The 26,279-nt window shown below is 46.6% G+C and overlaps 1 protein-coding gene across 1 annotated transcript in view; it reads right to left on the minus strand.

Annotated features, from left to right (window-relative positions):
- Positions 1-220: 220 nt before the first annotated feature.
- Positions 221-26,279, minus strand: part of FBXO21 (F-box protein 21) — a 31,426-nt gene continuing 5,367 nt past the window's right edge. The window contains 11 exon segments of the mRNA XM_044290748.1: positions 221-1,442; positions 4,559-4,716; positions 14,677-14,861; positions 15,838-15,970; positions 17,531-17,707; positions 20,105-20,241; positions 20,660-20,796; positions 22,133-22,279; positions 24,196-24,265; positions 24,267-24,318; positions 25,465-25,562. Of these exon segments, the coding sequence (XP_044146683.1) occupies positions 1,255-1,442; positions 4,559-4,716; positions 14,677-14,861; positions 15,838-15,970; positions 17,531-17,707; positions 20,105-20,241; positions 20,660-20,796; positions 22,133-22,279; positions 24,196-24,265; positions 24,267-24,318; positions 25,465-25,562 (1,482 nt within the window). The 3' untranslated portion in view covers positions 221-1,254.

The following is a 26,279-nucleotide window of genomic DNA, read 5'->3' on the forward strand; positions in this document are numbered from 1 at the left end:
AATTTGCGGAACGGAACAGGCGGCCCATTGTAGAAATGCCTATTCTTGTCCGCAAAACGGACAAGAATAGGACATGCTATATATTTTTTGCAGGGCCAAGTAACGGCTAGCACACGGAGTGCTGTCCGCATCTTTTGCGGCTCCATTGAAGTGAATAGGTCCGCACCCGAGCCGCAAAAAATGCGGCTCGGATGCGGACCACAACAGCCGTGTGCATGAGGCCTAAGGATGAGAATACGAATGAGATTCTGGACTTGCTGATAGCCTGTCTACAAGCTGCTCTGAAAATAATTAAAAATAAAAATGTTAAATATATATATATTTTTTTCCCCCCAACCAATCTATGACAAATTGTAGTAAAAATAAATAATAAAAAAAAATTATACAAATTTGTTTGTATTCTTCACATGCAGTCCAGCCAGCAACATCAACCCTTTACAAAAATAAGCCTTGTGGTCACCACCTCTGTAACAAATGTCAATGAACACAGGGAATGATGAGATAAACTTCAAGGTAAACGCAGAATAATGCAGTAATATAATAATAGCTATTCACATGTTTAGTCCATAAACCCCATATTAGCTGAGGATAGTTTACTTGTAGTGACATCCATGTTCTCCAATATATAATGTGTAGTGCAATAAGAAGCATTACATGTCTGCCCCGCTTTCCTGTAGATGTATATAGGCAAGTAACAATATTTTCAACGGTTTGTCTTACAATGCGCACCTCAAGTTCTTGCTCCTGGATGCACACAGTAATCTCTCTCATAGATGCGCCTCATGTTCTCGCTCCTGGATGCGCACAGTAATCTCTCTCATAGATGCGCCTCATGTTCTCGCTCCTGGATGCACACAGTAATCTCTCTCATAGATGCGCCTCATGTTCTCGCTCCTGGATGCGCACAGTAATCTCTCTCATAGATGCGCCTCATGTTCTCGCTCATGGATGCACATAGTAATCTCTATCATGGATGCACATAGTAAGCTTAAACTTTATGATGGAGAGGATACACTACTCTCAGCATGCTACGATATACAAATATACGTGTAGGAAGATTTTCTAGTTTCACAAACCTTGGGTTCTAGTTCATCTTGGATGCTGTGAGCCCTATTCTCAGAAGCTAAAACCTGGATGTGAAGGTTAAAAATGTATTGTTGTAATGCTCGCTATGTAACAGCGCTGGATGATTCTGTTATCTTGCATGTGCAGACAGTAAGTAAAATAATTATAAGTTAAAAAACTGGACCCAACTCATGGTTCAAGCTGCGGAGCGTCCGACTGTCTCAGTAAACTCAGCTGAATGTTGAAGTCAGTGTCTTCTGGGTATTGAAGCTGGAGTTCTTTATTTGCTATATAGTGAGTTTCTGCGAACTCAGAGAAGTAATGGGCAATGTCAGGGTGCTGAACCGGTCCAGGTTCTGGATGAGGTTCAAGATTTTCTGTGGAGAATAGAATAAGCAGAATTTAGTACATACAATACAGACCGTTCTGAAAAGGGCATTGTGCATAGGGCTAAGGTGTAAATATGTAATGTACGTACCATTATATAATTACTATGCTGTAAATATATACACTCACCTAAAGAATTATTAGGAACACCATACTAATACGGTGTTGGACCCCCTTTTGCCTTCAGAACTGCCTTAATTCTACGAGGCATTGATTCAACAAGGTGCTGATAGCATTATTTAGAAATGTTGGCCCATATTGATAGGATAGCATCTTGCAGTTGATGGAGATTTGAGGGATGCACATCCAGGGCAAGAAGCTCCCGTTCCACCACATCCCAAAGATGCTCTATTGGGTTGAGATCTGGTGACTGTGGGGGGCCATTTTAGTACAGTGAACTCATTGTCATGTTCAAGAAACCAATTTGAAATGATTCGAGCTTTGTGACATGGTGCATTATCCTGCTGGAAGTAGCCATCAGAGGATGGGTACATGGTGGTCATGAAGGGATGGACATGGTCAGAAACAATGCTCAGGCAGCCTGTGGCATTTAAACGATGGCCAATTGGCACTAAGGGGCCTAACGTGTGCCCAGAAAACATCCCCCACACCATTACACCACCACCACCAGCCTGCACAGTGGTAACAAGGCATGATGGATACATGTTCTCATTCTGTTTACGCCAAATTCGGACTCTACCATTTGAATGTCTCAACAGAAATCGAGACTCAGACCAGGCAACATTTTTCCAGTCTTCAACAGTCCAATTTTGGTGAGCTCGTGCAAATTGTATTACACACAACTCCTCAAAATCTTTTGATCACAGGTTATGGTCCAGGAAAAACTGTCTTTTTATTAGGTCAAGTTCACATCTGCATCAGAGGCTCTATCACAAATTCATTCTTTTTTCTATAGGAAGAACAGCACAGCACGCAACACTATTTTGACGGTCAAAATGATGGAACCCGACAGACCTCATTATAAAGTCATTTTCTCGCCCATATTCATTGGGGGGGACACAGGAACCGTGGGTATAGCCATGTCCTCTAGGAGGCGTTGACACTAGTAAAAGCTGTTAGCTCCTCCCCTGGTAGCTATACCCCCTCCAGCCTGGAGAGAGAGCTTCAGTTTTTTCTAGTGTCAATAGGAGGAAAGCGGCTGAAGATTTTAGTTTTTTTTCAGGTGGGAAACAGTAGTCACCTCGTCTCCCTGTTCTCCTGGGGGAGCACGCCAGCGTTGGTTCGCCACGCTGCCTCCTCCCCCCACAAGAAGACAAGGTGGACCAGGGCAGCCTTGCTCCCTGCATCCCGCCAGCCAAGGGGTCATCCGTCCAAGTCCCTTAATTCCAGCTTCCTGCCACTATGGTGCCAGTGGCTGAAGGGGTGACCCTGCTGGACCAGGAAGGGTGAAGATGGCGGCTAGACAGGTAAGTAGAGCATGTTCCATATCAACGAGGAGATTGTCCTTCCCTCTCTGTGTCCCTCTCCTTCGCACCCTAAGGAACGGGAGTTGCATCACTTGGATGTTGTTAAAGCTCTAAGGATCTATTTAGCAGCCTCCGCTCCCTTCCGCCATACAAACTCCCGTTTTGTCATTCCGGAGGGTCCTCGCAAGGGGTTGGCGGCCTCCAAGGTGACAAATCGCACGTTGGATTCGGGCTGCGATTGCGGAGGCTTACTGTGCCCGAGGCAAGGTTCCGCTCTTAGGTGTCACAGCTCACTCCACCAGAGCGGTGGGCGCATCTTGGGCTCGGAGGAATCGCGCTTCGGCTGCACAGTTGTGTAAGGCGGCTACTTGGTCCTCCTTACATACCTTCACAAGATTTTACCAGGTGCATACTTATGCATCGGCAGACGCTGCTTTGGGCCGCTTGGTCTTGCAGACGGCAGTTCCCTAGATGCCTGCAGAGACGATGTTTCCATGGGGCTGTGGTTTTTCCCTCCCTGTGGACTGCTTGTGGACATCCCACGGTTCCTGTGTCTCCCAATGAATATGGGCGAGAAAAGGAGATTTTTGTATAACTTACCAGTAAAAATCTCTTTCTTGCTCTTCATTGGGGGACACAGCACCCACCCAGTATTGTTGTTCGGCCACAGTTGTGGCAGTTGCTGGTTAGAACCCAGTTTGACCTTTTAGCATGGTTGAGGTTCCATGTTTTTTCTTTAGTTGGCTTGCTTCTCCTGCTGCTTGTACACAAACTGAAGCTCTCTCCAGGCTGGAGGGGGTATAGCTGCCAGGGGAGGAGCTAACAGCTTTTACTAGTGTCAACGCCTCAGAGGACATGGCTATACCCCACGGTTCCTGTGTTCCCAATAACGAGCGAGAAAGAGATTTTACTGGTAAGTTATACAAAAATCTCCTTATCCAGGAAATACAGCCCGTTTGTCCACTGCATCTCCAGGACCTTACTGCATTACAGTAATGTGTTCACAGTACACCAGACATGACTATGATGTAGTGAATTTAGGCCACTGAGCCACCATTGATTCCAGAAATGTGAATGACACATACAGATGTAGCAGGGGTAACACACAAACACACACACACTTAACTCAAATTTCTTAACTCATCGCGTTATCTTGAAACAAAGGCCATTAAAAAGCAATTGCTTAACGCATTTAGTTTAGATAACATGTCTCAAAGCATGTGTGTTAACGCTGCTACATCTGTAGGTCGCGTTTCCCAAACTGCATATGCTTGCGTGTATGCTGCCTGAGTCAATGGAGTCTGGTGTCTGTCGTGTGAAGGATCTGGCACCACATCACTTTAGTTTTTTTGCTCCTCTGACGGAATAATAAATAAAATAAAAATAGCGATGGAAATAAAGCTGGGTTCACATCCACCCTTATCGTCATTGCCATCATGGTCTCAGGAGGATGACGGAGAATAAAAGACTCGCCCTGTGTAATTCTGGGTTTCCACGTGTAGGTTACAGGCTAATGATGATGTAAAAGGTCTTAAAATGTCACTTACGTCAGGTAAACATGCTAACAAACTCTGCTCTGCTGCATTCATCTGTACTAATGGCTACCATGATCTTCACTAACACATCCAGTCAAACTCTAGATGAAAGGCACCAGTATAGGAGAACTGGTCATCACTCACCCTGTGCCACGTAACTGTAAGATCCATCGTCAAGCAGGACATTGTAAAATGGCTGGCTTGCTCCTTGAGGGAGCTGGTGCACACTCAAGATTTCAATCCAGTCTGGGGGCATCATGCACACAGGATCCCAGCCAAAGATCACACCTCTATAATCATACCTAGAAATTTCAGTTGGAGTATAGGAAAAAATAGAAAGAAAACATAACAGCATGAATAACAGAGGTACCACATCCCTTAAAGAGGACCCGTTACCTCTCCTCTTGTGTCTGTTTCAGTAACTACTTGCATTCCCCATGTAATAACAATACCGGAGCATCTCATCTTTTAACTGTATGTTATGACGTTCTTCTATTACTGCCACCAGAACAAATACTAAATTGTCAACACAGTGTGACTGTGCATAGCCTGCTATTGGCAGCACTGACTGGACAATATCAGCCTTTGCACTGTCACAGCCCAGTTGTCAAGTTACTAAAACTTCTAGTAGGCTTAATGGCACAACATAGGTTCACAAGAAGACATGCCTCAGGGTTGTCATGTCATGCAGAATACCATTATTCACTGGTCCTCACTAAACCATAATAAAGAGGACCGGTCACCTCTCCTGACATATCTGTGTTAGTAACTACTTGCATTCCCTAACTCTATTCTGTTCTATAATTGCTAGACGTTTATGAATGAATTTCCAGACGCCTGAAATGACTGTCCATCTCGGTGTTACCATTTGGGGATGTGTCCCTACAGTCTACCAATGTCAGCACTGATTGGATAGTATCAGACTGTGCAGGGACACACCTCCAACAGGTAACACCCAGTTGGACTTTTATAGCAGACAGCAATTGATTCATAACTTCTAGTGGAATGGCACAACATAGAGCCATAAGAATAGATGTTCCAGAATTCTTATTACAAGAGAAATAAAACAGACATGTCAGTACAGGGGACGGGCCCTCTTTAAGGACAACCTATTTCTGCATTTTAATCCCTTAGTAACGCCTTTTTATGGTGGCCTAGTTGAAGTGCTGCACAGGTCTCGATTTGGGACGTTTAGCCATTTATATACCATGGTCAATAACAAATTGCAGTATCTAAGTGGTTTGAAGGGAGGACACTCTGTCTCCCATGGGTATCAAACGAATAAGACTGCAGGGTGTCGATGTCCTCACATGACTGCCTGGGGCCTAATAGATATTCTTAGAAGGCTGTGCTTCTCTGGCGCAGCCTGCTGGCGACTGTCAGTATAGCATTGACAGTATAATACGTTGTACTGCATAAGTAGGCACTTGTTGAAGTCCCCTTGTGGGGCTAGCAAATGGTTAAAAAAAAAAATAATATTCTCCAAGTTACAAACAATACACTTTCTCCCCCTAGAAACAGCTTTTCAAAAAGGGAAAAAAAAAAAAAGGAAAAGAAAAAACAAAAACAAACAACACATATTTGGTATTGCTGTATCTGGAATGACCTGCACTACACAGTCAAACTGTTATGTACACCAAAATTTTACCAATGACAAGTACAAGTCGTCCCGCAAAAATCAAGCCCTCACATCTCCAAAGAAAGGAAGAAATAAAAAAGGTATGGGTTTTGGAATGCAACAATGAAAAAACTTTTTTTTTTTTTTTAAAAAGGGGTTTTTATTGAGCAAAAGTGGTAAAAAGAAAAAAAAAGTAATATGATTTGGTATTGCTGTAATTGTACTGACCAAGAGAATAAAGTAAAAAAAAATGAACACTGCAAAAGAGTTAATAAAAGTCAATCAATAAGTTATATGTACCCCAAAACTACAACCAAGGGGTTGGAAGTTTTGGGGTAAAAAGCAAGTCCTCCTATGGCTATATTGACGGACAAATAATAAGCTCTTGGAATGCAACGATGAAAAAACTTAAAAAAAAACTAAATAAAAAAAAATTATAAAATTAAAATAGCTCTTCCTTATGTATTTCTACTTTTGCGCAAAGACACAAAAGTAGACGCAGATAATTTTTAATCATACTGTCGAGGGAGCTGTGTGAGGGCTTGTTTTTTGTGGGCTGAGTTGTAGTTTTCATTGGTGTCACTATGGGGTACATACAACCTATGTTTTTTTTTCTATGTCCCAGTAGAGGAGTTGAACAGGAGATCCTCTGATTGTCCACATACTACATTGAGGCTTGGCGAGGCCAAATTTCATTGCTATTTTTTCTGGCCAGGATTTATTGCTTTGTCTGTCTCCACATCAAACATCTTGGAGCAGGCTAAGGCTACTTTCACACTAGCGTTCGATCGGATCCGTTCTGAACGGATCCGATCATAATAATGCAGACGGAGGCTCCGTTCAGAACGGATCCGTCTGCATTATTTTAGCATATAACAGCTAAGTGTGAAAAAGGAGATTTTTGTATAACTTACCAGTTAAATCTCTTTCTCGCTCTTCCTTGGGGGACACAGACCTTGGGTATAGCTCAGCTCCCTAGGAGGCGTGACACTAAGTAAAACTGTTAAGCCCCTCCTCCATCAGCTATACCCTCAGCCTGGAGATAGAGGCTACCAGTTGCGTGTCCAAGTAGTGAAAGGATAACAACCAATAACGGAAACAACCAGCCAGCAACCCAACGGGGCGCCAGACCATAACCCTGTAACAAAACACAGAAGGGTGGGTGCTGTGTCCCCCAAGGAAGAGCGAGAAAGAGATTTAACTGGTAAGTTATACAAAAATCTCCTTTTCTCGCCCATTTTCCTTGGGGGACACAGACCTTGGGACGTTCAAGAGCAGTCCAAGAAGGGAGGGACCACAAACCCAAGGCGGACCACCACCGGAGCATCAGGAAACCGCTGCCTGCAAAACCAGGCGGCCCAAAGCAGCATCCGCTGATGCATGCGTATGCACTCTATAGAACCTTGTGAAAGTGTGCAGAGAGGACCAAGTGGCTGCTTTGCACAACTGTTCAGCCGAGGCCCGATGCCTCTGCGCCCAGGAAGCTCCGACTGCTCTGGTGGAATGAGCAGTGACGCTGAAAGGCGGAGCTCTACCCTTGGCTCGATAAGCCTCAGACACCGCCAGTTTAATGAAACGGGCAATAGCCACCTTGGAGACCGCCAAACCCTTGCGCGAACCCTCCGGAACCACAAACAGGGAGTCCGTGCGCCGAAAGGATCCGGTGACCTCCAGATAAATCTTCAACGCCCTGACCACATCCAGACGGTGCAGTTCCCGTTCTCTGGGGTGGGAAGGAGAGGGACAGAGCGACGGAAGGACGATGTCCTCATTGATGTGAAAGGCTGAGACCACCTTTGGCAGGAAGGACGGGACAGGCCGAAGCACAACCTTATCCTGGTGGAAGATCAGGAAAGGTTCGGAGCAAGAAAGAGCCGCTAACTCCGACACCCGTCGGAGAGATGTGATGGCCACAAGAAAAATGACCTTGCAGGACAGAAGGCGAAGGGAGACCTCCCGTAAAGGCTCGAAGGGGGCTGATTGGAGCGCCGAGAGCACCACATTCAGGTCCCAGGATGGAACTGGAGGGCGGTACGGCGGAACAGAGTGAGCCACCCCTTGTAAGAAGGCCTTAATTGGCCCCAGAGGGGCCAGGGGACGCTGGAGAAGAATAGACAGCGCCGAAATCTGTCCCTTCAGAGAACTGAGGCTCAGCCCCAGGTCCAGACCCGACTGGAGGAAGGACAGGATCGTGGGAAGAGAAAACCGGAGAGGTGGGATGCTCCGGGACTCACAGAACCCCAGATAGGACCTCCAAACCCGATAGTAGATCCGAGAGGACACGGGCTTACGAGCACGGATCATGGTGCGGACTACGTCCGCGGAGAAACCCCGTCGCGTTAAGACGGCGGTCTCAATAGCCACGCCGTCAAACGTAGCGAGCCTAAATGCTCGTGGAAGATCGGTCCCTGAGAGAGAAGGTCTTCCCTGGAGGGCAGTGGCCACGGTGCGTCTGCCAACAGCAACATTAGGTCGGCGTACCAAGACCGGCGGGGCCAATCCGGGGCGATCAGAATCGCGGGAACGCCCTCTGCCGTGATCCTCCGAAGAACCCGTGGCAGGAGGGGGAAAGGAGGAAAGACGTACAGAAGGGAGAATTCGCGCCACGGAAGGACGAGCGCGTCGGCGCCGTACGCCTTCGGGTCCCGTGCCCTGGCCAGGTATCGGGGGACCTTGTGGTTGAATTTGGAAGCCATGAGGTCCACGTCGGGGCGACCCCAGCGAAGACAAAGGGCTTCGAACACCTCTGGGTGCAGGGACCATTCTCCCGGGTCGATGGTGGACCGGCTCAGGAAATCCGCCGCCCAGTTGTCCACCCCCGGGATGTAAATCGCGGATAAGGCCGGCACATGCGCCTCCGCCCAGAGGAGAATGAGGGTCACCTCTTGCATCGCTGCGAGTGCCTCCCTGATGGTTTATGTATGCCACAGCCGTGGCATTGTCCGATTGGATCCGAACAGGGTGGCCCCTCAGTAGATGGGTCCAGTGTCTGAGGGACAGAAGAATCGCCCTCAGTTCCAGAATATTGATTGGAAGTCTGGACTCCGATAGAGACCAAACGCCCTGGACGGACCGGGGAGGGAAAACCCCCCCCCACCCCCGTAAGCTGGCATCGGTGGTAATCACCAGCCAGTTCAGTGGGAGGAAGGACCTCCCCCGTAGAGGGATATGCAACCACCAGCTGAGGGAAGCCCGAGCCAGGGGAGGCAGAAGAAAGGTCCTGTCCAGACTCCTCGGTGATTTGTCCCAGGCCGACAGAATTGCCCTCTGAAAGGTGCGGGATCGGAATTGTGCGAACGGCACCGCTTCGAAACAGGCAACCATCTTCCCCAACAACCGCATGCTGGATCTGAGGGAAGGGCGGTGATGACGGAGGAGACTGCGAACAGACCCGCAAAGGGCCAGACGCTTGTCCGACGGGAGGCGGACCTCCGCCAACTCCGTATCCAGGAGCATCCCCAGGAAGATCAGCCGTCTGGAGGGGGTAAGAGAAGACTTGGGGTGGTTGATGATCCAACCGAACCGCGTCAGGGTCTCCAGAGTGAGTCCCACACTGCCGGATGCCTGAGAGAAGGAGGGTGCCTTGACCAAGATGTCGTCCAAGTAAGGGAGAAGAAAAACACTTCTTGAACGCAGAAGGGCCAAGACAGGGGCCAGGACCTTGGTGAATACTCGAGGAGCCGTCGCCAGACCAAAGGGAAGGGCGACGAATTGGAAGTGATCGTCCCCCACCGCGAAGCGCAGGAAGCGGTGATGACATGGAGCAACCGGAACGTGGAGATATGCATCCTGAACGTCGATTGAGGCCATGAAATCCCCTCTTTCCAGGGAGGCCACTGCAGACCTGAGAGACTCCATCCGGAATCTCTGCAGTCGGAGAAAACGGTTCAGGCGCTTTAGGTCCAAGATCGGTCGCACTGAGCCTTCCTTCTTGGGAACCACAAAGAGGTTCGAGTAGAACCCCCTGAACCTTTCCGTCGGAGGCACGGGGGCGACGACACCCTTGTCCATTAGAGAGCGAATGGCCGTGAAGAAGGCGGCCGCTCGTACGGGATCCCGCGGAGGACGGGACCGGAAGAAACGGTCTGGCGGAATGGACGCAAATTCGATCTTGTATCCGCAAGATACAATCTCGAGCGCCCATGCGTCTGAGATGTGGGCCCGCCATACGTTCCTGAACAGTAGAAGGCGGCCCCCCACCCGGGTGGGTGGGGGCGCACCTTCAGGCAGAGGGCTGCTGGCCTGTGGGAGCCCGTGTGGGCTGGGGCTTGCGCCAGGTAGATTGCGTCCGAAAAAAACAGCTTCTTGCGTCTATCCTGGGCTGGGCCAGAGGAAGAAGAACCGGCCGCGGGTCTAGACCCGGTGGGCTTGCGAAAGGACCGAAAACGGGACGAACCAGCGCGACCACGGGGGGCGCCCCTCGGCCTGGACTGGGGGAGGTGAGTACTCTTCCCACCCGTGGCCTCAGATATAAGTTCGTCCAGACGGGTTCCGAACAAGCGGGAACCCGTGAATGGTAGGCCAGCCAAAGAGCGTTTGGAAGCGGCGTCCGCCGCCCAAACCTTCAGCCAGAGTTCCCTCCTGACAGAAACTGCCAGGGCAGAGGAACGGGCAATGAGGGCACCCGCATCAAGAGAGGCCTCACAGACAAATTTTCCGGCCTGGACAATTAGTTGGGCTAAGGAACGGAGGTCCTGTAGAGGGACGTCCGACCCTAACTCCCGTTCCAGTTGCAAACCCCATTCAGAGACCGCTTTACCAGCCCAGGCGGAGGCAAAGACCGGTCTAAGGGCCGAACCAGAGGCAGTAAATATGGCCTTGGAGAGGGATTCCGTACGACGGTCCTCAGCAGACTGGAGGGAAGATCCGTCTTGTACAGGAATAGTAGTGCTTTTGGACAGGCGAGCCACGGGAGGATCAACCTTAGGCGGGGACGTCCACGTGGTCACAGAATCCGCTGGAAAGGGATAACAAATGTCCAGCTTTTTGGGTGTAACAAAGCGGACGTTAGGCCGGGTCCAAGCCTTGGACACCACAGAAGAAAAATCAGCGTGGATGGGAAAGACCTTGGAGGCCTGTCTGGGGCGAAGAAAGGACACGCCGGCCTGTTCAGAGCTGGGGGGGTCATCGTGTATGTGAAAGGTATCACGGATGCTAGTGATAAGATGCCCCACCGCGGACGCCAATTTGGACGGAAGCTCTGAGTCCATGTCCACGTCCGAATCCGCCAGTTCTCCCTCAGAAGGCGTATCCCTTTGAGAGGATAGGCTTGACTGAGCTCGCACGCATGGCGGAGAGAGCGAAGCATCTGGAGAAGATGTGCGCTCAACCCTTGAACGTTTCTGAATATGCCGGGCCCTGGAAGATTCGCTGGGAGGCAGGGAATCAGTGGGGGCGGCAGAAACGGTAGTCCCAGCGGGTGCGACAGGGATTGTGGCAGCCTGCGGGAGAGGCGGTCTATCCACGAGACGGCCCACTACGTGTGTAAGGCTTTCCACCGCCTGAGACAGAGACCTAGCCCAGTCAGGGGGTTCAGAGGCACCGGGGGGCGCAGCAGAAAGCGGGCCCTGCACCGGGGCCTGACATGCAAGGCAATGCGGCTCAGATTGCCCATGCGGAAAAAGTTCCTTGCAGGCGGTACAGGCATGGTACCAGGGTTTGGGGGCACCCGTGGGATCTGACATGTTGAAAAAAAGTGGTCGTACCCTGATACAGAGACCACAAGGGGTTGCAGCAGCTATGACCAGGAGGGTTAGGAGAGGGTTAACTGTCCTACCAGTGTCAGAAGAACGTCAGGAGTGAAGTCCAGATCAACAGCTGCAGAAAGGCAGCAACAGCAGAGAGCGTGCGTCCCAGAAACGCAATCTATGCACCAGGAGTCTCCCACGTGGCTCAGCTTCCAGAACGGAGTGAGGAAGCGCGGCAAAAAACCTCAGCAGAGGCGCGGGAAGAAGCTCCGCCCCCTACACGTTTGAATGTCTCCTGTGAAGGAGAACGTAACTCCGCCCCCAATGACGCGCGCGCGCGCGAAAAAAAGCACGCCCCCTGCTGCCGTGACTCTCAGGTTTTGCAGGAGCGTGAAAAACGAAAACCTTTGTCCGTAGAATAAGGCCCGCAGGCCCAAGTGCGCGGCGATATGCAGGTGGGTGACCTCACCGAGCCTCCCCTGTCACAATGTCCCCCGTCGAGCCCGAACCGCCGATGTCGGGCCTAAGCCCCGCCCCCCGATCACGCACGGAGCGGCGGCGGCGGGGAGGGAGAAGGATGTCAGGAGAGTAATCCGGGCCCTATAAACAGCGTGGGGAATCAGCCATTGGGGAGCGGAAGCAGCCGCAGATGGGGAGATCTACAGAGCGCTCAAATGACGACCACGGGTGCCCCCCCAAACCCAGTGCAAATAGGGACAGGGTATGGGCTGGAAAAGCCATCTTACCTGTCTTCACCCTCAGTTCCTTCCAGCAGGGTCGCCCCTTCAGCTACTGGCACCGCAGTGGCAGGAAGCTGGGAGAGGGGCTTTGCGTGCGGGCGACCCCCTAGCTGGCGGGATGTAGGGGAGCCATTGCTGCCCAGATCCCCTATTGCTTCTGTGGGGGAGGCAGCAGTGCAGATAGTTGGCACTGGCGCAGCTCACCCCGGGAGAGCAGAGAGGCCAATGCGTCTCTGGTATCCCTAGGAAAAAACAAAAATAAAATAACAAATTAGAGAAAAAATTACAACAAGGAGAAAACAGCCCTGCAGTAGCAGGGAGTGTCTTGCCTCCTTGGACACTAAGCTAAAACTGGTAGCCTCTATCTCCAGGCTGAGGGTATAGCTGATGGAGGAGGGGCTTAACAGTTTTACTTAGTGTCACGCCTCCTAGGGAGCTGAGCTATACCCAAGGTCTGTGTCCCCCAAGGAAAATGGGCGAGAAATAGCCTCGTACGGATCTGTCCAGACTTTCAATGTAAAGTCAATGGGGGACGGATCCGCCTGAAGATTGAGCCATATTGTGGCATCTTCAAACGGATCCGTCCCCATTGACTTACATTGTAAGTCTGGACGGATCCGCACGGCCAGGCGGACACCCGAACGCTGCAAGCAGCGTTCAGCTGTCTGCCTGTCCGCGCGGAGGCGAGCGGAGCGGAGGCTGAATGCCGCCAGACTGATGCAGTCTGAGCGGATCCGCTCCATTCAGACTGCATCAGGGCTGGACGGCTGCGTTGGGGTCCGCTCGTGAGCCCCTTCAAACGGAGCTCACGAGCAGACCGACGAACGCTAGTGTGAAAGTAGCCTAAGGCTACTTTCACACTTGCGCTCAGAGCGGATCCGCTCATATAATGCAGACGGTGGATCCGTTCAGTCTGCATTATATTGTAAAAAAAATTCTAAGTGTGAAAGTAGCCTCAGACAGATCCGTCCAGACTTTACATTGAAAGTCAATGGGGGACGGATCCGTTTGAAAATTGAGCCATAGTGTGTCATTCAAACGGATCCGTCCCCATTGACTTACATTGTAAGTCTGGACGGATCCGCTTGCCTCCGCACGGCCAGGCGGACACCCGAACGCTGCTTGCAGCGTTCAGGTGTCCGCTTGCTGAGTGGAGCGGAGGCTGAACGCTGCCAGACTGATGCATTCTGAGCGGATCCGCGTCCACTCAGAATGCATTAGGACTGGACGGATGCGTTCGGGGCCCGCTTGTGAGCCCCTTCAAACGGAGCTCACAAGCGGACACCCGAACGCTAGTGTGAAAGTAGCCTAAGCGCGCTACCATAGGAGTGAACTCTTTCCTCTTCTGTAAAACCACAGCCCAGGATTCCTAAAATCCTTGTATGAAACACTAGTGTGGATGCATTACCTATTCACACAACACAGCAGCCACATATAAGGAATCTCTTAGGTTGAATTCATATGTGGCAGATGTGTTGGAAAAACCCCTCCCTTGGATTGTCCCATTCATCTAAATGGGACTTGCAGAAAGTCATGTGACTGCTGTGGCAACAACCCCATTCAGATGTATGGAATGGACCTATCAGACGCAGAACCTTCTGCAGCAAATCTACTGTGTGAATGTTGAAATGTTGTCTAGAACAGACTACGTAAGGCTCTTCAGGATATGGATTCATTTTAGTACAGTATTTTTCAGTTCTCCTCTGGGCTCACACAACAACACTGCCCAACGAATATTGCAATAAAAAAAAAATATCAAAAAAAATCCTCAAAAGGAGTTATCCGAGACTAACAAATGCTCCCCCCATATGCCGGGCCCCTCACACTGATTTTACTGACCTGGCTCCCCACGCTGCTCCTGGATCAAGACATCCGGTGTCGGAGGGGGGAAATGGGGAAACAGCCAATGGCAGGTGATGACGGGGAATAGCCTCTGGGTGACGCTAGGGAAGCTCATCCCCGTCCCCCTGACACCGGATGTTTTCATCTGCACACGGGGAGAAGCAGCAGTAGTAGTGCAGGGACCAGGAGCGGTGCGGGGAGCCAGGTAAGTAGAATCAGTGTGAGGGGCCCGGCATATGGGGGGAGCATTTGTTAGTGTCGGATAAATCCTTTAATGTTTACTGGCATTTGTTAAAAAAATAAAAATAAAAAAAAATACTGTGAATAATATGTGAGCTTTTAAAAAAGATACACCATCATAGCTACTTACGGTACCTCTTGTGTCTCACGAGAAGGCCTACAGAATAACACACTTCCTTCTCACTGGATCGGCGCCTCACATTTGGTCCAAAATCCTCTTTGCGTCTCTCTATATGCTCCAATGTATGCTGGACTAGATATGCCACAGCACCGTGCTGTGAGGGGTCCAAAGCTTGAATATTCTGCAGTATATCTAGTACCTAAAAAGTTGAAGCATATTATCAATATATTAATGGAAAGTGGGAACATGACCACAGCCTACCTCCTCACTGCAAGGCCTTAGCTTCCTTTAGGCCTCTAACACGAGCATGGCGGATTGGCTCTGGATGCGTTCAGTGAAACTCGCACCATTTTGCAGGCCAGTTCAGTCAGTTTTGTCTGCGATCGTGTTCAGTTTTTTCCACGTGGGTGCAATGCGTTTTGATTAGTTTTTCACGCGCGTCATAACCTGAAGGTTTACAAACAACATCTCTTAGCAACCATAGGTGAAAAATGCATTGCATCCACACTTGCTTGCGGATGCAATGCGTTTTTTCACTGAAGCCCAATTGACTTCTATGGGGCCAGGGCTGCGTGAAAAAACGCAGAATATAGAACATGCTGCGTTTTTCAAGCAAAGCAGAACTGATGCACATGTGCACAGACCCATTGAAATGAATGGGTCAGGATTCAGTGCGGGTGCTATGTGTTCACGTCACGCATCGCACCCGCGCGGAAAACTCGCTCGTGTGAAAGAGGCCCTATAATCCTATGTTTTACTGGTTCCCTACAGTTCCCATAATAGATCATATAAAAAAAATAAATAAAAAAGCTATACATGGTAAAGCAATAGTCTACCTTAAATGCCTTCCAGATGAAGCAGAAAGCATAAAAATAGGAGGAATAATTGTCCTGGTGCTGTCATGGTTCCCTGGGGTGGATTGCGTGACACCATGTCGTTTCCCATCAAAGCAGATTTATGGGCAGATAACTTTACCCCGGATAGGCAAATTTGATGTGAAACTACATGGTGTCTCGCAATCCACCCCAGGATAGGCAAATTTGATGTGAAACGACATGGTGTCACGCAATCCACCCCAGGGAACCATGACAGGGCAAATCTGCATAACCACATGCATAAAGTATTGGGTACGTGGTACAAGGGTATGTACTGGAAAGTTATAAGACCAGGTATACCTTTTCAGGCCAAATCCCTAAGTGGAAATATAATCGAGCTTGTAGCAACAGGTGCTGCACGCTGTCCGGATACATAGTCAGGTACAGATCCAGTGACACTCTCAGTAACATAAAGCTCCCATCTTTGCTTTCCCTAAAAGAGAGAAAATGTAAATCATTACAAAAAAGTACATACAGTCTCCAGTCAGAAAAAAAATGGCAATTTCTACATGACACGTTCCACTAATAGATCACAAGGACATGTGGAATTACAAGTACTGCTATTGGAATATCCGTCACAATGTCTGTCTATCCATCCATAGATGACGCTGCACATAGAAGAGTGGTTACTGAAGAGAAGAAAAAGAAGTGCTGTGAGCATGTGCGTCCTGTATTCATCCAAGGCTCCATTACAGGACGTAACCAACAGTTACTGACGATTAAAACTAATTTGCCACAGAACTAATAACTTTAAGGAAGTTCTGATAAACAGTTATATTTGGGGGAAGTGATATAACAGCGATATCTGTCAGGGGGGATACATTTATGTTAGCGTCACAACCCCTTTAAAAAAGGTCAACATGTGCATTGGCAATAGTTCATGTAAATGAGCTTGTTTCTGCTGAACTGCTATACGACTGAATGTATCCGAGTGGAGACAAACTACTCCTATTCATCCTAGAGCTTCATGTCGCTGTGGTTTTCTGATCCCCAACAGCCTCTCACTCCATTCCCATGCACCACTAGTCCCCAGGGCTCCATGTAACATTAGAAGCTAGATGAAATACCATTGTGCTGCCATGATAAAAATTAAGCCATGTCGTACCTCCATGAAGGCAGCAAGAAATCAAATTATAAAGATTAAAGGGTTGCCTCATCTCGCCATTACTAAGACAAGATGAGACACAGTTCCGACCACCTCCCGGCTGGAAAAACAGCCTACGGCGCTCTGCTGTTTCAGTAGCTCTCATTGCCGTGCATGAGAGCTACTGAAACAAGATAGCAAAACAAGCTGATATTTCCCTAACTCAGAAACAGCATAGCTTACTGTGTTAGGGCTCATGCACATAAACGTATTTTCTTTCCGCTTCGGCTCCATTTTTTTTGCGGACCGTATGCAGAACCATTCACTTCAATGGAGCTGTGGAAAATACAGTTACTCCGTGTCCATTCCGTTTGTTTCGCATAGCCGTTCCGCAAAAAAGTAGTGCATCTCCTATTATTGTCCGCAAATCACGGTCCGGGGCCCCATTCAAGTCAATGGGTCCACAAAAAATACGAAACGCACATGGAACACATCCGTATGTCATCCATATTTTGGGGATCCATACTGTAGAAATGCTATGCCCAGTCCATATTGCTCATGTGTTTGGTGATTAATAAGTTACTGTTTCTGTTTCAAATACGGAAAACATTTGGATAGGTTTTGTGCAATAATGGAACAGAAGAGGACTTAAATCAGACAGAAAAAAACCTCAGATACAGAACAACGGATCAGTGAAAAGTGGACCGCAAAACAACAACGGTCGTGTGCATGAGGCCTTACGCTGTTACAGTAGCTCTCATGCACGGCAATAAGAGTTACTGAAACAGCAGAGCGCTGTAGGACTCTGCTGTTTCCTGGCCGGGAGGTGGTTGGAACTGTGTCTCATCTCACCTTAGTAAAGGCAAGATGAGACAACCCCTTTAATATCAATAGTTTTTGTCGTCTTACCTCTTGCCCATGTTAAGAAGATTTCCCACCATTCGCTGCAGGACTTCCTTAGTTCTGACTGCTGCATAGAATTCTTCAGTAACATGTTGACCAATCATGTATTCGCATTCCTTTGCAGTTAGACACTTTCCATATCCAAATGCATCTACATACATATAATCTGTGATGTTTGAACCGCTGCAAGAATGATAAAAAAGACCATGAAGGAATTGTCATATCTTAGGAGAATGCAGCGTGCTCTTAACATGGTGAAAGACTATGTCGTTTTCCAATAATGCTTTTGTTTCAATGACTATTTTCAAGATCTTTGCTTGCCACGTTCGCAGCAGAACAAGTCTCTCCCCTTTCCTGAGGGACTGCGGCAATGATTTTTTATTACTACCTAAGGCTAGTTTCACACTAGCGGCAGGACGGATCCGACAGGCTGTTCACCATGTCGGATCCGTCCCGCGGCTATTTCGCCGTGCCCGCGGACCGCCGCTCCGTCCCCATTGACTACAATGGGGACGGGGGCGGAGCTCGGCGCTGCACGGAGAAAGCCGCCGGACTAAAAAGCCTGACATACAGTAATTTTAGTCCGGCGGCCTTTCTCCGTGCAGCGCCGTGCTGCGCCGGAGCTCCGCCCCCGTCCCCATTGTAGTCAATGGGGACGGAGCGGCGGTCCGCGGGCACGGCGAAATAGCCGCAGGACGGATCCGACATGGTGAACAGCCTGTCGGATCCGTCCTGCCGCAAGTGTGAAAGTACCCTTAGTTCTTTTCAAGCTGTTCTTCTGCTATAGAATGCAAATTACTGGTGCGCTACCAGCTCCACAAATGAAATTAGGCACTGTGCAGGGACATCATGATGATCCTAGGGGAGTAGAAGCCACTGCCTGTGCGATCAACAACAGGAGTCCAGCTGTAACTGACTGCTGGGATCAGAGAAATCTCCTATCCTGGACATGCCATTAGATACAATGATCCAAAGCGGGGATCAGCAACCTTCGGCACTCCAGCTGCTGTGAAACTACAACTCCCAGCATGCACATTTACTCGTCTGTTCTTGTAACTCACATAGAAATAAATAGGAGGATTCTTTAGTTGTAGTTTCAGAACAGCTGGAGTGCCGGAAGTTGCTGAGCCCTGATCTAAAGTGACTGTAGCATTTATAGAGCTGAACAGAGGGAGTGCTGATGAATTACCATGAACACAAGAATAAAATAACGCTTAAAGGAAACCTGTCACCTGGATTTTGGGTATAGAGCTGAGGACATGGGCTGCTAGATCGCCACTAGCACATCTGCAGTATCCAGCAAAGAGGAGATTCGGAGGATGCGGGGCGGTGCTGGGCTCCTTCACAGTGTGTGTGGCCGCGCTCCGGAAACGTTAGTAGCCTATTTACATATCTATAAAGTAGTTTTTTTGACACAATAAAAAAAAAATATATATATATAATATAATAAATCACTGAGAGCTATGGGGACCAGGTATTGCAGATGTGCTAGCGGCGACCTAGCAACCCATGTCCTCAGCTCTATACCCAAAATCCAGATGACAGGTTCCCTTTAATAAAGTTCAGTAAAAACAAAAACCCAATGAATAAACCTATTTCTTATGTAAACAAAATTATTATTTCTTTATTCACCTGTACACTAAAGTTAAAGGGTTTTTTCCGGATTCTGATATTGATGACCTGTCGTCAGGATAGGTCATTCATAGCGGATTGGTGAGGGTCTGACACGCTGCACCCCCACTGATCAGCTGTTCCCTGCAGCCTCCAGCACTAGAACTAGCTCTTGAATTGAGCAGGAAGCAGACCGTTTTGTTCAAAGTGTAGTGGCCGTGCCGAGTTAACTACAGCTTAGTTACCACTGAAGTGATTGCGAGCTGAGCTGCAGTAACTCAGCACAGCCACTACACTTTGGTGAGGCTATTCGGTGAGGGTGCAGCGTGTTGAACACCCACTGATCTGATATTGATGACCTATTCTGAGGATAGGTCATCAAACAGCAGGAATATGAAAAACCCCTTTAATGTATTATCTATACCACATGGTCTTGTGCTTAAAAAAATAATAATAATAATTTCAAAATTGTCCCTTTACCCCCTACTCCACCACACACAAAAAAAATAAAAAATGTATTATATGCACCCCAAAATGGTACCTATAAAAACTACAACACATCCCGCCAAAAACAAAGGTCTGATAAATCGATGGAAAATTTGACGGAGAATGTGGCACCCCAAAAATGATTTTCCCCCCATAAACATGTATACAAAAACATATGTACTGAATTTTTACTGCATGCTAAACAGCAGGAAGAAAATAAAATAAAAATAAGGACCAAACTGCTGATTCCCCCCACCAAAAAAATTAATAGAATTTAATAATATAATATGTAACCCAAAATGTGCCATAGCAAAATCTAACTCACCGTAAATACAACTCAAAAAACAAGCCCTCATACAACTATAAGACTTGGCTCTTGGAATGCGACAAGGAAATTAAAAAAAATGAAGCTTAAGTGGTTAAAGAAAAGAGATAAAAATATATCTTGTCTTCTGCATCATATAAAAGACAATTGCTGCCTACCCCTGGGCACTCTGGCACCATCGGAGCATGAAGTGATTAGGAAAATTGATTGGCTCCAAGTGTACTCCTAGATGTTCGGCCAGAGTAAGGTAAAGCACAGAGAGGCTGATGGGAATGCCGGTCCTCTTGATTAGTACCTAGAAAACAAATTCTTATTGTTAACCACTGCAGAAACAGATGTCATGCTTAGAGGGATGTTTGAGGAAGACAATCCCTGTTCTTATGGCGATTGCAGCATACAGACATCGGAGACCCCTCCCCAAATGAAGGTCACACTTTATGAGCCAGAAAGAAGAGAGTCAATTTGGGAGTGACTGCCATGTAATACTACATCCTCACTGCACGTCTGAGGTGAAAACCCCTGGATGAAAAATACTGAAGGATAAAGGCGAAGCTGAATTTCTTGTATAGCAAACCAGAGGTAAATGAGCAAACCAGAGGAAAACAAATTGTAAAAATAGTAAAAAAATTAAATAAAAATCTAATGCCTCAAATGCACAAACTAAATAAATATTACAGATCAGGAAAGAGGTGCAGAACTACTCACAATCCTACCTGGTGAATGTATGAATTCAGGGGATTATAGAAATCTGCCACATTCCCTTTAAACTTCATCTCCGTGAAGAGCACGTGATTCAGAGCATCTAGAGCTTGTCCTTGTAAATCAAGATCTTCAATGTAAGAGGATTCCCCTGCATTATACAGAATGCTTTACATTATCCACATGAAAAAGTAATGTCACTTATATCAGCTGCGACATATATTCTATTTCTTACCTTATTATCTACCAGAACAGTCCTAATGGAAAACTCTGAGGCGCGATAACAATCCGCTCACCAGCTGACGCGTTCCTTTCTTTAGGTGGTGTAAAGTAGACCTGGCTTAGCTGCTCATATCAACCAGATTCAACCTTTCATTCCTCACAACTCCTTTGGAAAATGAACCGTGGAATCTGATTGGTTGTTATGGGCAACTAAACCAGTTATACTTTACGCCAGTTTGATAAATCTCCCCTATATCTAGCCATCTTATGACTTGCATTCTATAGTTTTCCCCTCTGCAGGCTGCCTATCGAGTAGTCAGTTTTCTAGCTGCCATGTCTCCCATACACAGCACCCACAGGGTAGAGATGCTTACCTCTAACTACAGCCAGCAGCAGCATCTCTGTGTCTGGTCTCAGCTTCTTCTCCCCCCTGCCCTTTCAAGCTGCTGCATCTCCGTCTCTCAACTCTTCCTCCCTCTCCCCTCTAAATACACTTTCATAGGCTGAAGCTGTAACCTGATCTCTCAGTAAGCTGTTGGTCCATCTTCACTGAAGATCAGATTGTGGGCTCGTTCACACGAACATTTTTTGTGTACCGTATACAGTAAGTTTTTTGAGTTCCGTATACAGTCCTTATACGAAACCATTAATTTCAATGGTTCCGCAAAAAAACTGAATGTACTCCGCATGCATTCCGTTTCCGCATTTCCGTTCAAAGATAGAACATGTCCTATTATTGCCCGCAAATCACGTTCCGTGGTTCCATTTAAGTCAAGTACGGAATGTACTCCATATGTCTTCCGTATCCGTTCTGTTTTTGCGGAACCATCTATTGAAAATTTTATGCCTAATTTTTTCTATGTAATTTTTGTATACGGAAAAACGGAATGGAAACAGAAACACTACTGAAACAAAAAACAGCCTGCAAAACACTGAAAAAGCCATACAGTCGCGTGAACAAGCCCTTTAGCAGTGAATTAAGATGGAATGAGCAGTGCAGGAGCAGAAAGGAGCCTGAAAAGTTGAGAAAGAGGCATTTTTTCTAATCAAGTGTAACACTCGCACTATTCATTTATGAAAATGGAAACAGTTCCTCTTCCCGTCACCTATTATATATACCAGGTGGGTATTCAAGGCATTGCATGATATTGATGTCATTTACACAAAGTCCAATACCAAAATGCACATTTCTCCCCTGTGCACACCGCTTTTCGTGACAATATCTAATTCTTCTGTATTACTGAGGAGGAGATATGCCTACAAACCTGCCTGCAGGGATAAGCTTGGATGTCTGCTGTTTTTCGTACTCAAGTAAACCTTCACCTTCCTCGTAATATTTTTAATCTCTGCTTGAATATTTTCTAGGCTAACGTCTTCAAGAGGATTACAGTATTGGTCAATGAGAACAGCCCCTGAGAGAAGACAAAAAAAGTAAAGAAATCAACACATATCGACCACACGCTCTAAAATAGTTCATTTCAGGTTACAGAAAGTCCTTATTCTTAACTAGGTACTAATGCTAATTTAACCTCTTGGAGCTGCAGACAATTTTGGTCTTTATCACAGTGATTCCCCTCCCCCCCCCCCCCCCCTCCTGACTTCTAAGAGCCATACATACATTTTTTTCCATTGATATAGCTGTACGTAGGCTTATTTTTGTGGGACAAGTTTTCAGTGAGGTATACATGATACTTTGAGCGCTTTTATTCAATTTTCTTGGGTGGCAACGTGGCAAGATAAATAAAAACTGTTCTGGCAATGCTTTTTGTTATTTATTTCTATTTTATGTCATTTACATTCACCTCGCAGGTTAAACAAGGTGATTATTTTCTAATTTGGGTTCTTACTGATGCAGCAATATTTTTTTTTTTTTTTTTAACAGTAATAATGGATGTTGCAATTGAGGAAGATTTTTTTTCTTCTTTTCCTTTTTTAACTTGTTTTTTTTTTTGATTACACACAGTATGGAACTTCAGCGCCCAATATGTGTACAAAAGAGGCAGACATGGAGGCCTTCATAATGTGGCGAGAGTGGGAGCCTATGCTCTTTTATCTACCTGCTTAGATGTTGCAGTTGATATTAATTGCAGCACTTAAGGGGCTAAGCTGCTGAAATAAGAGAGGATATCTGTGCTCCTTGCCATTAGAGTAGGATGTCAGCCATACAATACAGCCGACTGGCTGTATGCTTCCACACACATATTTGTATATGTAACAATGGAGTTATTTTATTTCATGCATATATAGCACTGACATATTCTTAAGCACTGTAACAATTTGTGCATCAGTTCCTGTCCCAAAGGGGCCAACAATCTAATTTGTCAATCCCAAACACACACACACAGTAGGGCTATATTCATGGTAAGCCAATTGACTTACCAGTTTTTGGTATGTTGGAGGAAACCTAAACAAATGTATGTACAGAACGTATGAAACATATGCTTTATTTATCCCATAAGGTGAATATAGAAGCTTATACAGCCTTAGGGCTCATTCACATGACCATAAAAATGAGCCCGCATCCATTCCGCAATTTTTCTGAACGGTTGTGGACGCACTCATTTCAATTGGGCCACAAACGATGCGGACAGCACACCTTGTGCTGTCCACATCTGTTGTTCCGTTCTGCGGCCCCGCAAAAAATATAGAGCATGTCCTATTCTTGTCCGCAATTGGCCAAGAATAGTCATTTCTATAATGGACCACCCATTTACGGAACGCACACGGATGGAATCCGTGTTTTGTGGATCCACAGTTTGCGGACCGCAAAACACGGCACAGTCGTGTGAATGCGCCCTTACCCTCAGACTTTATGTGACATGTACAGGGGAAACTCAAAAAATGTGAATATCGTGCAAAGTCCATTTATTTCAGTAATGCCACTTAGAAAGGTGAAACTAACATTCGAGATAGACTCATTACATGCAAAGCGAGATATTTCAAGCCTTTGTTATAATTTGGATGATTATGGCTTACAGCTTATGAAACCCCAAAGTCACAATTTTGAGGTCCCATTTGCTCAGGGGTATGGATTAATTAGCTGACTAGAGTGTGACACTTTGAGCCTAGAATATTGAACCTTTTTACAAAATTTTAATTTTAAGCTGCATTAATGCTAATTCATTCATTTGCATTACTGAAAAAAATGGACTTTTGCACGATATTAACATTTTTCGAGTTTCACCTGTATTTACAATGGCTATTGAAGTGCACTGTAACAAATTCAGATTTTAGGAAAGCTGGTAACTAGGCCTTCTCTCTATAGAGAAACACAGGGATAGTACAATAAGCCTTCAGAAGATGGTAAAAAGACGACTCAATGACAAACCTTCTAAGATGTCTTGCTGATCCACAGGTCTCTGGAGATAGCCCTTTAACTTGCATATGGTAGCGTCTTGGCTGCATAAAATAAAGGATTTTTTTTGCACAATACTTTTTAGTCAAGCACTTCCTAAAAGCATAAATACAACCATATTTAAGATCTATACGTCCTAGCAACAGTTGAATAGAAACTAACGCGTCTCAATAAACCTGGAAGGGGCCATGCTGTAGGTAAATCATGCTGTGTAAACACGATCTGCTGCGGGAAAACAACCAGTCAGTATGGAGATACTGTGGAGGAGATCGGTGCATGTAAATGTAGCGGTCTCCTCCGCTAACAACCAGCAGATTGTTGGGAAGGAACGCATACCTGCCAGACAATCTGCTGGTACATTGTCCCGTGTAAAGGGACCATTAGGCATGGGCTGGATCCGGCTCTTCTGTTATATTCATTGCTCTGCTCCCATAACTGAGGCTTCTTTTACAACTATGTTAAAGGGCTTGTGTCACAAAACATATTGCATATTTTTTAAACCAGCCCCTGGATTTGAATACTTTTGTAAATGAATGGAATTAAAAATTTTGTATGGCCAGTGAGCGATTCAATAAAATGTATTTGTATATCGCCACCTGCTGTTTGTTATTTTCCTTTTTTTTCCCATCTGTCTCACTGAGATGGTTGCATGAACTCATTTTAAAGGGGTTATCCAATACTATAAAAATGTCCACCATAGGGGGGCCCCCTCACATTGAATATACTTACCTGGCTCCCCTCACTGCTCCTGGTCCCTGCACCGCTACTGCTTCTCCCCGTGTGTGGATGAAAACATCCAGTGTCGAGGGAGCAGCCAATGGCAGGCGGGGACGGGGATGAGCCTCCCTAGCCTCGCGGGTGACGCTGGGAGGATCATCCCCGTCTGCCATTGGCTGCAATAATAGATCTGTGGGTGTCCAGCTCCCCCACTGATCAGCTGTTCTCAGCACTCGCTGGCAATACACAGAGATGGCAGCACAGCTCCATACACTATAGTGCAGTCCTATTTGAGTGAAAGAGAGCCGAGCTGCAGTACCTGGGAACACCACTGGCTCCATACACCAGAACCTGTGGATGCTGCTAACAGCTGATCATAAGAGCGCCAATTGTTGGCACCCTACCCATCTCATACCGATGACCTAGGCTATGTTGGCTATAGATAAAACAACATGTATATAGTAGAAGGTCTGCCAGGCAGCTCTAAACTCTGCTGGCACCGCATGAATTACTGCAGATTCTTACCCGTTCTCAGTCTTGAGGATGGACAACAGCTCATCTTCGATGAAATGTATGGGGTAAGCCGAAGTGTCAAGGTCATTAAAGCCTTCACAAGGCATACGCTAAATGAAGAGAAATACAGATACACTTATTATAATCCTTGGTACACTACTATATATGCCCTTCAAGTGAGACTCTGGCCCATACTTTAACCACTTCATTACTGGGCGATTTTCAGTGTTTTTTTAGACTCCTGGCCTCCCTGTAGCCATCGCTTTTTTGCTTTTTTTATTTTTCCATTCACATAGCCGTATGAGGGCTTCTTTTTTTGTGATTAAGTTGATTTTTCTGATGACACCATTTAATGTAGCATACGATGTAGTAAAAAGCTGGAAAAATTCCAAATGCAGTGGAAAAGAAAAATACAATTCCGCCACAGTTTTCTGGGTTTTATTTTTACGGGTAAAACTGACCAGTTCCCTTTATTTACCGGATCAGTATGATTACGGACATTTTGAGACATGGCGGTGCCAATGATCATTATTTTTTTTGTTTATTAGTTTTTTGTCTTTATCTTTAAAAAGGGGGTCATTTTAATTTTTTGTAGATTTTCTATTTTTATACTTTTGTTTTAAAGTTGCCCTTAGGGACTTTAAAATTCAATCAGATGATCAATTCACTATGTGGGTCGGCGTTCTAGACGTTGGTCTTAATATTCCCTAGAGCTTGCGGTGGATCTGCCAGAGTTATGTAGAGGCGCCATCCTGTACATAACTTCTGTAGATCCAGCGCTGCGTACATTTAGACCATTTTCTATGCCTAAACCCGGCGCAGAAAAT

This window comes from Bufo gargarizans, chromosome 1 (assembly GCF_014858855.1).
Source record: "Bufo gargarizans isolate SCDJY-AF-19 chromosome 1, ASM1485885v1, whole genome shotgun sequence".
Lineage (NCBI taxonomy): Eukaryota > Metazoa > Chordata > Amphibia > Anura > Bufonidae > Bufo > Bufo gargarizans.